General features: G+C 32.1%; 1 protein-coding gene across 1 annotated transcript in view; it reads left to right on the forward strand.

Moving 5' to 3' along the window:
* The first annotated feature begins 849 nt into the window (after positions 1-849).
* Positions 850-16,256, forward strand: part of LOC140438473 (uncharacterized) — a 34,332-nt gene continuing 18,925 nt past the window's right edge. Inside the window, exons 1-2 of the mRNA XM_072528140.1 lie at positions 850-985; positions 8,981-9,229. Coding sequence (XP_072384241.1) covers positions 971-985; positions 8,981-9,229 — 264 coding nt within the window. The 5' untranslated portion in view covers positions 850-970. The remainder of the gene's footprint in view (positions 986-8,980; positions 9,230-16,256) is intronic.

The raw sequence follows: 16,256 nt of genomic DNA on the forward strand, positions 1-16,256 counted from the left end.
TAATATCGAAATCAACACAAAATGTCCAAAATTTATATTTACACAATGAAATTATCGATCGAGTTAGCAAATACAAATATTTAGGCACTTTTATAAATGAAGACAACGATAGCTCAGCAGAAATCAAAATAAGAATAGAAAAAGCCAGATCCATATTCACTAAAATGAAGAGAGTGTTCTGCGGAAGAGATTTGAGCCTTGAAATGAAACTTCGCCTGATGAGATGTTACGTACTTTCTGTGCTGTTCTACGGAATGGAGTCATGGACATTGAAAAAGATTGATACCAAAAAATTAGAGGCATTTGAACTGTGGATGTATCGCAGAATCCTGAGAATATCATGGACCGAGAGAGTCACAAATGTCGAGGTCTTGAGAAGAATGAATAAAGAAAAGGAAGTCATATTTACGATCAAAAAACGAAAACTGCAATACTTGGGACACATTACAAGAGGCGAAAGATATGAACTGCTTCGAATAATTATGCAAGGAAAAATAGCAGGAAAAAGGTCCATAGGAAGAAGACGAAACTCCTGGCTAAAGAATCTACGGGAATGGTATAGCTGTAGCAGCAACGAATTGTTTCGGTCAGCAGTTTCGAAAATACGTATAGCCCTGATGATCGCCAACCTTCGGAACGAAGATGGCACTTGAAGAAGAAGAAGATATAATATGATAAAAGATTAAACCAAGATAATTAAAATATTTGTGCGATTTCACATCATGGTAATACTTTGCGAGCAATGTAGTATATTGTCATAAAAGATATTATCCAAGACTCCCATTGTAATATAATTGTAACAAAGATCGAAATCACGTCCGGTCTAGTCCATCACACTAAGCAGAAGTACGCTAATACAAAAAAAAGGCGATGGTGAGAGAAAGGAGATCACTTCTAGCGGCAGGCATATAAAACCCGATGAATCCCCTCAACTCTGCATATTCTTTCTCTGAAACTTTTACACACCATCATGAGATTCATTTGCGTGAGTAGATTTATTTATTATTCTGGTGATTTGTGGTTTAGTTTTAGCTGTTTGTGTTAAGTGGTTTTCTATGGATGATATAAGTTCGGTCCCGTATTATTAAGGTATGCCAGCTAAACATTTATATAAAATATAAAGCAAAAGTGGAAGTCAATGTACACAATATTATTAAAGAATAAGTAAGTACTTTGCCGTTAGTTTATAAAAATGTTAAGCAGCATTCCATACAATATTAATAATAATAATATTATTATTTAATAAAATTTATAAAAGGCCTGTAAATAATTATAATTGGAAATGAAAATTTTATTTGTTAGTAACTTCGGATAAAACAATTTCTACCAAAACAAAGCATATATTTTTACTCCGATTTGTTTTTTTTTCTGATACAGTAGTAGAGTACGGAGTACATCTCCGTACTCTTTCTTCAGTTTTTTTGTAAATTTTTCTATATTTTGCACATAGCTGTATTAACTATATATATATATATATATATATATATATATATATATTAATATTTTAACGGCTGTCTGGTTTATTTAAAGTTTTAGTTTCTTATATAACAATATATATTTTTTTCGGCGATCAATAAAATATTCAAAAGTTTTAACGAAGTCCAATTAAGGATAGTACTAGATAAATTTTGATATTTTAACAGTATATTGTTAATACTTGTGAAATATAATACAAACAAAATATAATCTTAAACATTTCATAGATTTTATTTAACTTTTTAACTATCTGTTGCTTTTCTTTATAACTAGACTTCGGCAAATATGCAAATAAAAATGTAGAAAATATGCGCATAAATATGCACGTGTTTACCCGAAAATATGAAAATATTTTACAAAATATGCATACAAATAAATAAAAAAATCGTAAAATAGTAACAATTTTATTTAAAAAAAAAAGTGTACATAACTAAATATTTCCTACTATTCATTAAGATTTACATTTATTTTAAGTAACTACATCATTTTTAACTATGAATAAACTTATTTAGAATTATGGTAACAATAAATGACCAAGTGGTGTTCAAAATTTTCTAACAAAAACTTGTGGCTTCTGTCTGAGTACATATATTTATATATGGAAAAACTTCGTTCAACATCAACTGATGTAACGGGAGCATTTTTCAAACTAACCAAAACATTTGGTTCTAAATTAATTGTTTCCGAAATATTTCCAGCTAGAACACTGACTACTTCAGAAAGAATATGGTAACCTTTATTTTTTTCTATAGTAGCTTCAAATTTTTTTAAAATATCTTTTCCAATATTACCTCTAACGTTCCGACAACATGACGCAAATTCTTTTATTAATGCTATACTTTCGAACAATGACAGTTTTGGTGATTCTAACTGAGTAATTGTTTTTTGAACAAAACTAAAATTTGATTTTATAAATGAAAGTTCTTGTTGAAGCAAGTTACTCTGAAAAGTTTGTTTAGAATCCAAAAGAGATTGGGAACTTTCATCTGTTAACGTATCAATTATGTTCTTTATTTTAACAAAATGATCTGCATAAAAATTAGCTGCTTCTAACCATGTTCCCCATCGCGTTAAAATAGGTTGTGGTGGAAGAGGAATGTTAGGTAGCATTTCTTTATAAAGTTGAATTCTTATAGGAGATTTAAGAAATACTTTTTTGACACTGGATATCATGGTATTTACAAGAGGAAACTTTTTTCGTATTTGCTCTGCAACTCTGTTTAATCCATGCGCTACACAAGTAACATGTATTAAATCTGGGAAAAATATTTTTAAATTTTGTCCTGCTTTCACCATATAAGGAGCAGCATCCGATAAAATAAGCAGTAATTTATTAGAAGGAATAGTTGTCGGAAGAAAAAAAGTTGCTAATGTTTCTTGTATAAAACGCGAAATTGTTAAAGCATTTGTTTTCTCAAGTTGCTGGCATGAAATAAGATGAGATTTTGGTAAGGTATCTTCTTTAAGAACACCAATCAATAAATGAGCAATATACTTACCTGAGGAATCAGTGGTTTCGTCTACAGATATGTAAAAATAATTATCTGCAATTTCTTCCTTAATATTAATTAACACCGACGAGTATAGCCCGTTCACATTATTTCTTCTTAGAGACCGATCACTTGGAACATTAAGTTTGCAATATTTTTTTAAAAACGAACTCAAATTTACATTTGCTAATTTTGAAAGCGGTATGTTTGCAGACACTAATGCGTGACACAAGTCTACATTAAAAGTTTCTTGCTCATCTAATTTTTTTGAAGTAGATTGGAAACATTTAGCCATTGAAGTTTGATGTTTTCCTCCTATTTTTCCTTTTTTTGCAATGTGTGAAGCAGTTCTCACATGTTGGTCTATCTGAAATTTCTTCTCACATGCTATCTATAAATAAAAATAAAAACCTTTATTTTAACCCAACCTTTAAAATATAAAAATATACAAGGTGTTTTTGATTAATCAAATAACTGGTTTGAAAAAAAAAAACACTCGCTAAGTGTTTTAAATGCAGTATTAATCCACAAATTAGTTTTTGTTACTAACCATTAGTACATCATATAACTTATTTTAAAATTCAACAAAAGTTTTTTTTTTGTTAATTCAATTACAATAAAAATAATTGTGTTTTAGAATAGCTGACTTCATAAAAAAAAGTAAAGGTGAAAAATTTTTCTAAATACACACCATTGTATTGTACCATGGACAATTTTTTCTCACTAAAGGAAGCTATTTTTCATTTAAAAACAACCTACGAGTACTAAATTTCAAGTAAATACGTTTATTGGTTTTAAAGTTATTGTTGTTATTAACTAAAAGAATTTAATTTTTTTTTAATTTTAACACCCTGTATCTCGAAAAGTAAATAAGTTGGACCCCTCATTAACTATATCGTTTTGTTCAATTTTTCGAGAAGTATCTACAGTCAAACGTTGTAAGTGTCATTTGGAAACACCCTGTATGTATGAAATATTAGATATTTAATAGAAAATATTAGATACTTACAATTTTGCCACAGACTGAACAGTAGATTTTTCCCATATCCATAGACAGCTCTTTATAAGGTTTAATCCAAGTTGAAGCACTGGTTGTTTTAGGCATTATAAAATCACAATCTTCCTTTTTGTTACGCACAACGAGTGTTTACGCTTTGAATATCAAAACAAAAATGATTTACAAATCTGAGCATCAAATTAGAAATGTTTAGGTACCTAATTCAATAAACTGGGAGATTTTGGAAAATCCCTAAATTAGGAACAAAACTATTAGCCGTTTACCTGCTGTTAAGATACAATAAATTGTAGATAGATTTGGGGATTAGATCATAAAATGCAAATGAGCGAACCCTTAGCGATTATCCAATAACTGAATGCCTCAGTGACCGAGACTTTCTAAGAATGTTGAGGGCTACTTAAATTGATCTTCTTTGAAATTGTAAATGTTTTGTACCTGTAGAGATTACGTACTTAGATCATTTCTTGATTAAAATGATACAAAATTTTATACAAGAATTGAAATAAATTGGTATGTTTAAAAATTTTCAAATACAGTATAAAAATCTGAACTTTTATGCACTTTATGCAAACTTTTATACAAATATGCCAAAATATGAAATATTTGCATAAAATATGCACAATATGCAAAATATGCAATATGCATATTTGCCGAAGTCTATTTATAACTGTTTATTAGAGATATTATTATAACTGTTTATTAGAATTAAAATATCCAAAAATGAACTGTTGAAAACAAAACTTTTATAGGTACGTTGATTTAAATGCATTTTCCAAAATTTATCACCAAAAGATTATATGTTTTCTTAATATATTCTATTTTTTATATGAGTTACTACATGTTTCGTCGGAAAAATTTAGGGAAAAAATGACATACGATCATTTTGAAAGAAACATTTTAATACGAACTTTATAATAATTATATCTTAAATTTCACAAAATAGGTTACATTTTTTTCTACTCGAAGTCATCTTCTTTAGATTCGCTGCTACTAGAAGAGTCTTGATGTATATCATCAAGGATGTGTTCCCTCCTTTGACCGTAAAGAAAAAAGAAGTTATCGTACAAACGCAGTATTGAAGGTGGATCACCTTTGCAAAGCTCTAATAAACCTTTTATTTTCTTACTATCAACAGGTAGAGGAGAAGTATAAAGTTTCGGCAATTAAGTGGAATGAGTTTGAAGTTGACTACGCCTACTTTTTTTCAGACATAGAATTCTTAGGGTTTCTGGAAAATCGTACTTAAATTAAACAGTGTTAATTCCTGCATTTTATTAATTTTTACTGGATTAAAAGTTTCGTCCATTCTCCAGTTCTCATTTTTTACCATGTCAGAAAATTTTCAGCTACTTCCGCCATATTTATTATTGTGATCTATTGATTGGGGGTATAGACAGCACCCTGTCGATTTTTAGCTGTCTCTATTACTGCATGCATACTATCTCTTTCATACTGAGTATGCCACTTCTTTAAAAACCTTTGTGTTATCTTTATGTTGAGAATATTAGAAGCATATGCAAACATGGAGAAAATAAAACGGTTATAAGATGACACTTTCAACCCCTTTTGTTTTTTGTGTCCCTAGAAAATCTAACAAGCAACTACTAATTTTATTTGGTCCCCGTTTCGCCACCGCTTCATACCAAACGTAACAGAATCCTTTATTGTTACCTATGTCGTAAACTGTAAAATTATAGGTTGCAATTTTACTTTTATAATAAAATATACTTACTTCTGATTAACTGGTAACTAATTCCTTTTGCAGCTCAAAACACGCAACACTAGCTAGTTCTTTATCCACATCTTTCAATTTTCGGACTGCAACTTCGTTAGCTAAGGGTTGATTATATTTTTCTTGCAATTTCAATTTTATGTTATCATCAGCATCTGTATAACCTGTGCATAGCTGACACTGATCCTTTTTTTGTTGAAAGAATGCTATATTGAATTCTGAGTGGAAAATTTCACGATATTGCCGTTCAATTGCAATCTGTACTGAATTGGTTCCAATATGCTCTTTGTACATTCTGTAAATTTTACTAATATTTAAACCATTTTCCAAATATATTTTCTTTAAATGTTTTCTATTATTATTGGATGGAACTAATGGAAATAATTTAATATAAGTTCTCACATTTTCCTTAATATCTTCTGCTATTTTATTGGGTCTTACAGTATGGCGTCCCCGCATCTCCTTTTCTAAAGTGCCACCTTCTCCAATTTTTTCAAGGCAGTTGTAACCCAGGTTTCCGATATACCCAGCGTGTTTAAAAACATCGTTTTACAAATTTTTATTCTTTTATTATCAAGCAGAAAATTATATTTTCGAGAAAAATTGGGCCTTGACTTAGTTTTCTTTATTACCTGTTTCTTTTCTCTTTGATGGCCACATTCTATGATGAAATTCCATTGTCTGATATGATCTGCTAGTCCCCAATAATTTTCAAATATTTTTTGCCTCTTATTTTTCGAAATTTTTTCCGTGCATCCATTTCTGTAATTTTCATTGTATGGTGCTTTTATGATCCTAGATGGAATTACTTTCTCTGCTCTATTTTCATGTTTATTTTTTACATTAAGTTCTTGTTTAGCCTTATTGTCTTTCCACTCTTGTTGATTTCTTACACTACACTACAAGTGCAGTTACGGATAATGGAAAGAAGAGCCTACTTAAGAATTCAGAACGGTGTAAGACAAGGGTATAGATATTAAGAGACAGCAATATGAATAGAGCGGGAAGATTATTTACAAAGAGTCACCAGTGTCTAGCCTATGCCGATGATGTTGTACTTTTGGCGAGGAGTAGAAAAGAATTAGAAAAAATAGCTAAGAATCTTGTAGAGGCCGCAGGAAATATGGAATTACAGATAAATATAAATAAAACAAAATACATGGAGCTGAAGAATAAGCAAAAGAAAAGCAGAAAAATAAATACGAAAATTGCATTAGGGAAAGAAATTCTGGAAATTGAAGAGGTGGAGGATTACATGTATCTGAAAGTTCTTGTGACAAATAAATGCGAAGAAGAAAAGGAAATACATCTACGAATAGCAAAAGGAAACAGGTGTGCAGGCAGTTTGCAAAGAATAATAAAATCAAAAGAGGTATCCAGAAATACAAAAATAAGGTTGTATGAAACTATCCTGCGACCTACTCTAACGGATAGATGCAAGACATGGGTGTTAACAAAGAAACCACAACAGAAAATTTAAATATGGGAACGAAGAATATTAATAAGAATTTTTGGAGAACCGTTGACAGAAATAGGATGGGAGCGAAGAACAAATGCTGAAATTTATGAAATGTTCGACGAAGGGAGAATACGCGATTTTGTAAAAGATAAAAGATTGCAGTAACTAGGTCATCTTGTTAGAAGATAAGAGGAAAAGAGACAGACCAAGGGGAAGATGAAGGGAAGCAGTTGCGGAAGATCTACAAGAAAAGAAGATAGAAAATTGGAAGAAACAAGCTAGAGAAAGAAAAAGATGGAAGAGAATTACTAAGCTATGGGCCTAAAATGGCCTGCAAGCCATGCAAGCTTTTATATATGGAATTCTTGATTTAAGAAAAATTTGAACCTTCAAATGGTTTTTATTTCCGGAGTTTTAAACTGTTAAATATTAACAAGTTAAAACATTATGAATGCTCTATTTTATTAAAAAAATGATTATATTATGTACTAGAATAAACAAATACCAATGAAGGGGACAAAAATACAATTACATATGTGGTAATTGCGCTATCTACGACATGAGAAAAGGTTGGGTAGATCCATTAAATCATATTATTTCAATCTCTTCACTTGCTAGTTATTGAGAAGGCTTACTGACAGGATATTGGGATGCATACTTAATATTTTATGGCATTTTTTATTGTGTACACACTAATGTGCATATCTTCAGATAGGTATTTATTAAAGGAGAATCTAATAAAACGAATCATGGCCTGTTAGAAGTTGATCGTGGCTTAAGATTGGAATTTTTTTTTTCTTCAACTACTCCTTCTGCTAGAAGAGATGTCAAGAATTTTTTCGATTTTTTGTGATGACTGTGATTCTATCGATTATCGTCAGCATATCAATTTTTTAACGCCTTAGTGGCATTTTATTGTTACAAGCTTTTTCTAAGTTTTTCTTTTCTATCTTAGTATATACATAATCTATTTGCTATAGGAAGTATTCTTTAAAAATCCTTAAAATACTACAATTATTATCATTGTAACAACAGAAAAAACCTATCAAACATAGGGTAAAAGTTATCAATTTAAGACTAACATACTTATCAAATAACTGTAATGAAATTTATGCAAGATTTAAATTGATAGAAAATACTGTTTTTTTCTGTAGATCGCATCCTTTTAAAAATCATAAATGGATAGAGTAATGTATGGAATAACACACTAGGCAAATGGCCTTCATGGCTTTGTTGGTACATATGCATTCTTTTGTCGAAATTTTTCACGACCATTTTGCATAAATAGGGCTGATTTCATCGATTCTTCTTCTTCTTCATGTGGCGAGCTCGATTATCGAGCGTTGGCTATCAAATTGGCTAGAGTAATTTTGTTGACGGCAGCTCGGAAAAGAGATGAAGAAAATCTGTTAAACCACTCTCTCAGGTTTCTAAGCCATGACGTTCTTCTTCGACCTGGCCCTCTTCTTCCGTCTACCTTGCCTTGTATTATTAAATGGAGTATTTTCGTCGATGCAGTGTTGAATTTACTTCTTTAATGCACGCGTTGTTGTAGGCTTGTTAGCATATATGTTTGACTTTAAATAACCCTATAAAAAGATATGCAATGGTGTAAAATCACATGATCCAGACCACCTTACAGTACAAATAGCGACAAATTCAATTTTTGCTTGAATTTTAGTACACCCTTTATAAACCACAAGAGCTCTAATATTTTTATTTTTGTTAAACGCATCTCGCAACGCAAACGCAACTAATATTTGTTCCTTTTTAAGACCATGTCTTTACATATAAATTAATTACAGTTAGCGATTGTCACCCTTGCCGTCATGGCCCAAGCAGAAAAGGTCAAAGACAAACGTTTGGCAGTGGATCCCAACACCGGATACCATCAAGCCTCTGCGTACTCCCACCAACCTGCTCAACCCCAATACGTCTCGGCCCAACCACAACAACAGCACTACTACCAACCTGAGGCCGTTCAGCAACAAGCAGTTTCATACACCCAACCCATTAGCAAGTATGCTTCTGCAGGTGCATCCCCAGTACAAAAGGTATGTGATTTTTGAGCAACGATGTGTATTAAATTTATATTTATAATTAACTTAAAGGAACGGTTTTGTTAATACAGTTATGAAACGGATATTAATACGTCTTTATACGGCTTGCAACCAACAGAGATTTATCTTTGAATGAACTTGTTTACGAATTTTATTTTTGCTGTTGAGACATGGCTAGACCTGTTTTACAGCCTTATTTTGTAACGTCCATTTGTTTTTTAAGCTTGTATTTTTTAAAAGCAAAGGAAGTAAAAACTAATAAACTATAATTATTCAAATGAAGGAAGTCTTATGCAAAGGTCTGCTTTAAGCACGATTTTTTTTCATGGCTCTACAGATGGCTCTAAAAATTGGTTTAAGGCGATTACAAGTTAAGCCAAACTTAAAGCTCCTTCCGGTTATACCGGAAGTGAATTTGCCGGCTTTAAGTACGATTTTTTTTCATAGCTCTACAGGATATTTAGGAGCTTAAACTACCTATTATATCTAAAACTACTTAAAAATATTAATAAAAATTGGTTAAGGGGGATTACAAGTTAACACAAACTTAAAGCCATTTTCGGCTATACCGGAAGTCAACACTAACTTAGTTATTTTAGAAATTTCAAAAATCAAAAATGAGGTATTAACTTTGAAAAGTTTGTCTCTATCTGTTAAAATTTTTGAAAAAATATGAATAACTCAAAAAATATAAAGTTTTAGACTTTATACAAATCTTATTTATAATCTTAAGTAAAATCTAAATATTTATGTAATACTATGATGGGTGTTTCAAATTAAAACGTGTTTCACATTAAAATAAAAAAGTTAGTGTTCACTTCCGGTATCATCGGAAAAGGTATGTCTGTTAAAGTATATTTTTTTTTCGGTTTGTCATAAATTTTATTCCACATAAACTAATTTTTATAAATATTGTGTAGATAGTGTAAGCTTGTCGTGACACACCCTGTATATTAAAGCTTTTATACAAAAAGGGACAGATTTTTTAATTGTAAAGTTCTACTAAGAGTATAGCCAATGCAAAAAAATAAATTATTATGTGTGATATACGTTAACTGTGAACATCTACCCCGCTAAATCCCACCCTGAATTCGACAGGAAGCCGCCTTCTCTGAGACAAGGAGTTCAAACAATAACATTATTACTATGAAGTAAGAAAATGTAGTAAGGGCCTTTTTAACCTTGTCGTAGTTGCCGTAGGGCTCAAGCTGTTGCTTGTTCTTTGCCGGCTGGTGCGTTCTGTTTGAGAACATGTCGCCACATCGGTGCTGCTGGTAGCGCCCCAGATCCACGTTTCCCTCTCGTTGGCAAGACGGGATGGTGTCGTGTAATAGGGAAATGAGCTCGAGAAAAACTTGGTTACTTTGTTCGTTATATTAGTTTTATAGATAATTAAGCTGCTCTAGAATTAATTAAAGAATATCTATTCTAACGATTGTGCAGATTGAAAAAACCTTAGGTGATACGTGCATGATTTGCAATTAATATAAGTATATTATATTAGTAAATCTGTTTTCAAGTGTTTATAAATATAATCTGCATTTGCTCCTAATTATTGTTTAACTATAGGCATGGAAATACCCCTACATAACAATTTTATTATGGCCAAGAACCGATAAACGAATTAAAGGAAGACCACCTACACCTGGAAAGATGATCTGCGAAAAATGACAAAAATTGACAAAAAGTTGTTATCTGTTAGACCATGCATTCTGGCCCTGTACCAAAAAAAATATAAAATAATTAACAACATTATTTTTAAATTTGAAAAAACTAGTGTCAAAAATTCTGGCAAATGCACAGATAGTGATTGAGATGAAAATCACGTCTGTTACAGTGAGTCACCGAACGAGAGAGAGGCCCGCCGGACCGGCGAATGCCTTGCGTCTCTCTCCCACTCAAACATGATCGGTCCGCTGCGCGCGCAGCACTAAAGAATTAGGCGCGTTGAATCGGTGCGTGCTTCCGTGCTTGTGTCTCTGTCTTTCTCGAGCGTTCTTGGCGTTCAAGACACATTACAGCAGAAACACTTCCTTTCATTTCATATTTCTCCTATCATCGTCCTATCCTCAACAAAATCACTCAAATAGAAATTAGTTAAGTTTAAGTTTACATGTACAATGTTTTAGTAAACAAAATATATTTCTATAGTTAAAATTTGTGCAATTCTTATTTTCATTCAATTCCTTGTTCCTATTGTGCAATTTAATAATATTCATATCAATAAATATTCTACCGAGAAAAAGACGTTGTCACGTAAAATCTTCGCCCGTAAAACCGACTTTACAGGCAACCGATTTTTTTTTTTTAGTCGTCGGTATTACTAACCCTTGGACCTTATGCAAGCACCAGTTCGCATAGAAATGGTCGTAAACAAATTGTCAAAACGAGATTTTATTGTGGTAGATTGTTTCCTTTCTTTAAGAGCAGGTTGTACTAGCTGTAAGGTGTTTTGTGAATTATGACGGAGAGGTCTAATTTTCTTTTAAGCTTATCCCAGAATTGCTCTATAGAGTTAAGATCGGGTGAGTAAGAAGATCACTACACAATAGTAATATCTTCTGCTTCAAAGAAGTCTGTAGTAACTCTGCTGGTATGTGGATATGCATTATTATGCATGAAAATTAATTTTTTTCTACTGCACTTTTCCTTTCTTTTTTTTTTCACTAACTACAGGTTCCAGAACCAAAAATAAGGCAAAAAAGTAAAAATAGCATATTTTGCCAATTTCCAATGATCCAGGTTTGGTATTGAAGACACCAATTTGCGCGATCAATCTTGAGCTGCCTGGTTAACTCGGGAACCGGTAACTGTTTACTACTGTATAGTCTTTTTGCACGAAATCTTCTTCCTATCATTTCAACTGAAATACTTACACCTGTACCTTCCAAAAGCTGATTTTAAAGCTGCGGTTGAGAAAGAGTTGGGTCTCTTCTAGCTTTCTAGCTACTTGGACAATAAAACGATCGTGTTGTTACTTTTGGCTACTTTATCTTTGTCTATTCTTAAGCGTTCCTAACTCCTGATACCTAGCATAGGTTTTTAACACAACGCCCTGTGTTACGCCTACCACTGAGATATTCCTTATTCCACAAGACCAATAATCTTTCCGCTTTGATCATCCGTTAACTCCACATAGGACATATTTTCGTTTTTAAAAGCGAAAATTAGTTTATTTATTTTCGTTTAATTTACAACTAAAACAAAAAATAATCTATACCGTGTCGGGCTGTGTTATCTGATTGTTTTATTAGTTTATTTATTTTTAATAAAAACCTTTACTCTTTGCAAGAATAACAAGTTTTTTAAGGGAAATAAATATTACTTTGAATTACATGGTGATTCCATATAAGTTTGGTTGTGTGCACACTTAATTTTAACAACAGAAGCTTGATAAACCGCTAGGCAGTTTTTAAATGATTAACAGAAGGTTAACCAATACACCTGCTTTGTGGAATACCTGCTTTGTGGACTACCAAAAAGCATTTTACACAGTTCATCGCCGAAAAATGATGGATGTTCTAACAGAGGCCCAAATAGATGATAAAGACCGGCGTATGATTCAAAATTTATACTGGAACCAATCAGTTACAATAAGGACAAATCTTGGAGATAAACCGACAGAAGCGATCCAGATTCTGCGAGGCGTTAGACAAGGATGTATACTTGCAAACGAAAGTTGCGAACATGGAATCCTCTAAAATGGAGAACGTCTAAACAACATCCGCTATGCAGATTACACCGTTATATTTGCAGACAGTTTAAATATTTTACAGCAATTAATAAACAAACTAACTAAAGTAAGTGAAAGATTTGGACTACAAGAAAACATATCAAAAACTAAATGTATCGTCATCAGCAAAAATAAAACTAGAGACGTCCAACTGCTTGTTAAGAATACATCAGTGGACCGAGTAAAACAGTTTACCTATCTTGGAACAATAGTAAACGAACAATGGGATTACTCACAAGAAGTAAAATGTAGAATAGAGAAGGCTAGAAGTGCATTCAAAAACATGGCCAAACTCTTTAAAAGCCACAACCTTAATCTGAAAATAAAAGTAAGGCTCCTACGGTATTGTATCTTTTTGATATTATACTATGGAATTGAATCCTGAACACTCACTCAAGCTATGGAGAAAAACCTTAAAGCCTTCGAGATGTGGATATATAGAAGAATCCTAATATCATGGACAGACAAGATAACCAACGAAACTGTACTACGAAGAATAAGGAAAGAAGGAAAAGTGACGTATACGATTAAAAGGAGAAAGAATATCTTGGACACGTAATGAAAAGCGGCACCAAATACAGATTACTGAAAATAATCCTTCAAGGCAAAATATTCGGAAAGCAAGGAATTTGGGGAAGAAGAATATCATTGTTAAAAAACTTGTAAAAATGGTTCTCCACAACAACAACTAATCTATTTTCTATTTAGAACATCAGTTAATAAAATAATTATAGCGAGAACGAAAGCCAATATTCGAAACGAATAGGCACCAAAAGAAGAAGAACCAATACACATGATATTTATAAAACGTATTTAAATTGAAAAAAACAATGCAACAGAAACACTAACATTGGTGATAACTTATTCAACGTCAATAAATTTACAAAAAAATTACTATTTACTTTTGGATGGCAAAAATGCACACCGCTAAAATCTGAATTTTGAATTTAAATTTCTGGTCGAGTGTTTCTAGTATGATTATATTAAAAGCGTAAAGAGAAATACAATAAAACAAGAAGTCGTAAAATACCAATTAATTATAATTCTACAACAGAAAATTTCCTCGGTAATAGCATCTCCGATAAAAGCTATAAATTACACGTCCCACAAAGGTAAATAAATCAAAAGCAAGTTTTCCCTTATTTTAAAATGACATGATAGACATCGTAAAAATAACAAAACCCTTTTAAAACTCGTTGTTTGAGGCACTTCTATGTGTTTGAGTAACCATTGCATTTTATAAAAGACAATCTCATAAAAACAAAGTATGTACATACAAAAGCAAATCAGTGTACTTAAATGTGTCGTTAGAAAACAAAACTTCTAAGACGGTAATTAGGAAACAAAGTAAGTAGGTCGAATACTTAGACTGGAAAAATAGGTTCACAAACTTAAAATAGGTACTTATACTTAAAGATATTAAAGAAGTTTTCTAATTATTGTTTAAAAAATCTTGTCTACTTTACCTACTTTATATTTATTGTCAAATATGTAAATTGTAAAATATAAAAATAATTACAATGGATATTATTTTCTATACAACATACTCTACGTTAGGTTTCTTTAATAATTTTGTTTTATGGTAAAAACCACAGTAAGTTAACGTTTCTCTATCCATCCATCTAGTGGCATTACATACTAAGTCGGGTCTTGGCCTCCTTCAGTAAGCTTCTTCAAAGATCTCAATCGAATGCTGTTCATTTTCAAGAAAGTATTTATAGAAAGTTTTTATCTCATCTCTTTGTTGGTCTTCCAACAGTCTGTACATTTCTATTTTCAAAATTTTGTCAGCACCTGTTGCTTTTCTATTCTTTGATATTGTGATCGCTTTCAAAAGTTTTTGCATTTTATATGGTCAATTCTATATGAAGTTTATTTGTCTATACCACATATATGGGCTGTACTACATATTTTTCCAATTGCTGTTCGTAAATGGCTTCTAAACGAGCGGTTTTTTCTGTTCTATGTACTCGTTTTATGATTTTGTAACCAAAAATGTGTCCTTCATATAAATCATGTTTCACTTTATCATATTTTGCAATTACTTGTGATAGTACTTATTTTTACAGTCCAACTACTTCAAAAAAGAATATTCCATTATCGGCAAAACACAACCAAGAAATCCGTAACTTGATTCTGAGAAGGATACTCGAGTTAGAGACTTAATACCTTTACAACAAGGACTAGCTATTACTGTTAGATTTTAGCCATAGGAACATATTGTCGCTATCTGGGTAAATACGTCACTCTTAATTTGACGATTTTTATAATCTTTGTGGCGGCAATCCCACGCCAAGCTATTGTCTATAAATAAATATATATTAACTGCATTATGCACTTTTTAGCTACTCTATTTTATCATAGATGGAACTTAAAATCAATAATTTTCCTGCCTATAATGCAACTAAAGAATAGATTCAAAAATATTAAGTAAGTATGCAGTGCCAACATGTTGCAAAAACTGTCTTGCCAACATCCTTTTATCTTTAGCACTCCCTGACAGGTAACAAATAACTTGTTGAAATAACAAGCAACATGTAGCATATATTTAGTAGAATTTCGGCAACATGTTAAATAATATTGTTGATAACATATTAGAAAACGATAACATCAAGGAAATCTGGTACCCAGAAAATTTGGTGCCTAACCAGAACATTAGTATTGGTGGGAAAGAAATAGAACTCGTAGATAGATATAAATACCTGGGACATGAAATTATGATTGGCAGGGATAACTAGACTCATGAACTGAAGAGAAAAATCGGCCTTGGGTGGGCAGCATTTGAGCATTTGGAAAACTGAGAGAAACTTTTAAAAGTGAGCTGCCCACATACCTAAAGAGAAAGGTATTTGATTAGTGCGTCCTCCCAGTCTTGACGTACGGAGCAGAAACACTTACCTTAACAAAAGCAGCAGCTACCAAACTGAGAGTCACGCAGAGAAGAATGGAGCGGTCCATGTTAATAATAACTCTGCGAGACAGAATAACCAACGAAGACATCAGGAGAAGAACCGGAGTGACTGACATCATCGAGAAGATAGCCAGACTAAAATGGAGATGGGCAGGACACATAGCCAGAATGACAGATGGGCGATGGCCAAAACACTTAAAAAAATTGATGGTAAGACACTATAAAGCAGAGCTAGAAGTACAGATCTACGACGTAGATGCAAGGTGGAGAACATCAAGAACTGGGTAAGAAATAGAAGATTAGAATGGAACGATCATAATATAAGCTGAATGACAACAAATAGAGTATTAGACGGTTCCCGAATAGGAAGACGATCA

The sequence above is a fragment of the Diabrotica undecimpunctata genome, chromosome 4 (assembly GCF_040954645.1).
Source record: "Diabrotica undecimpunctata isolate CICGRU chromosome 4, icDiaUnde3, whole genome shotgun sequence".
NCBI lineage: Eukaryota > Metazoa > Arthropoda > Insecta > Coleoptera > Chrysomelidae > Diabrotica > Diabrotica undecimpunctata.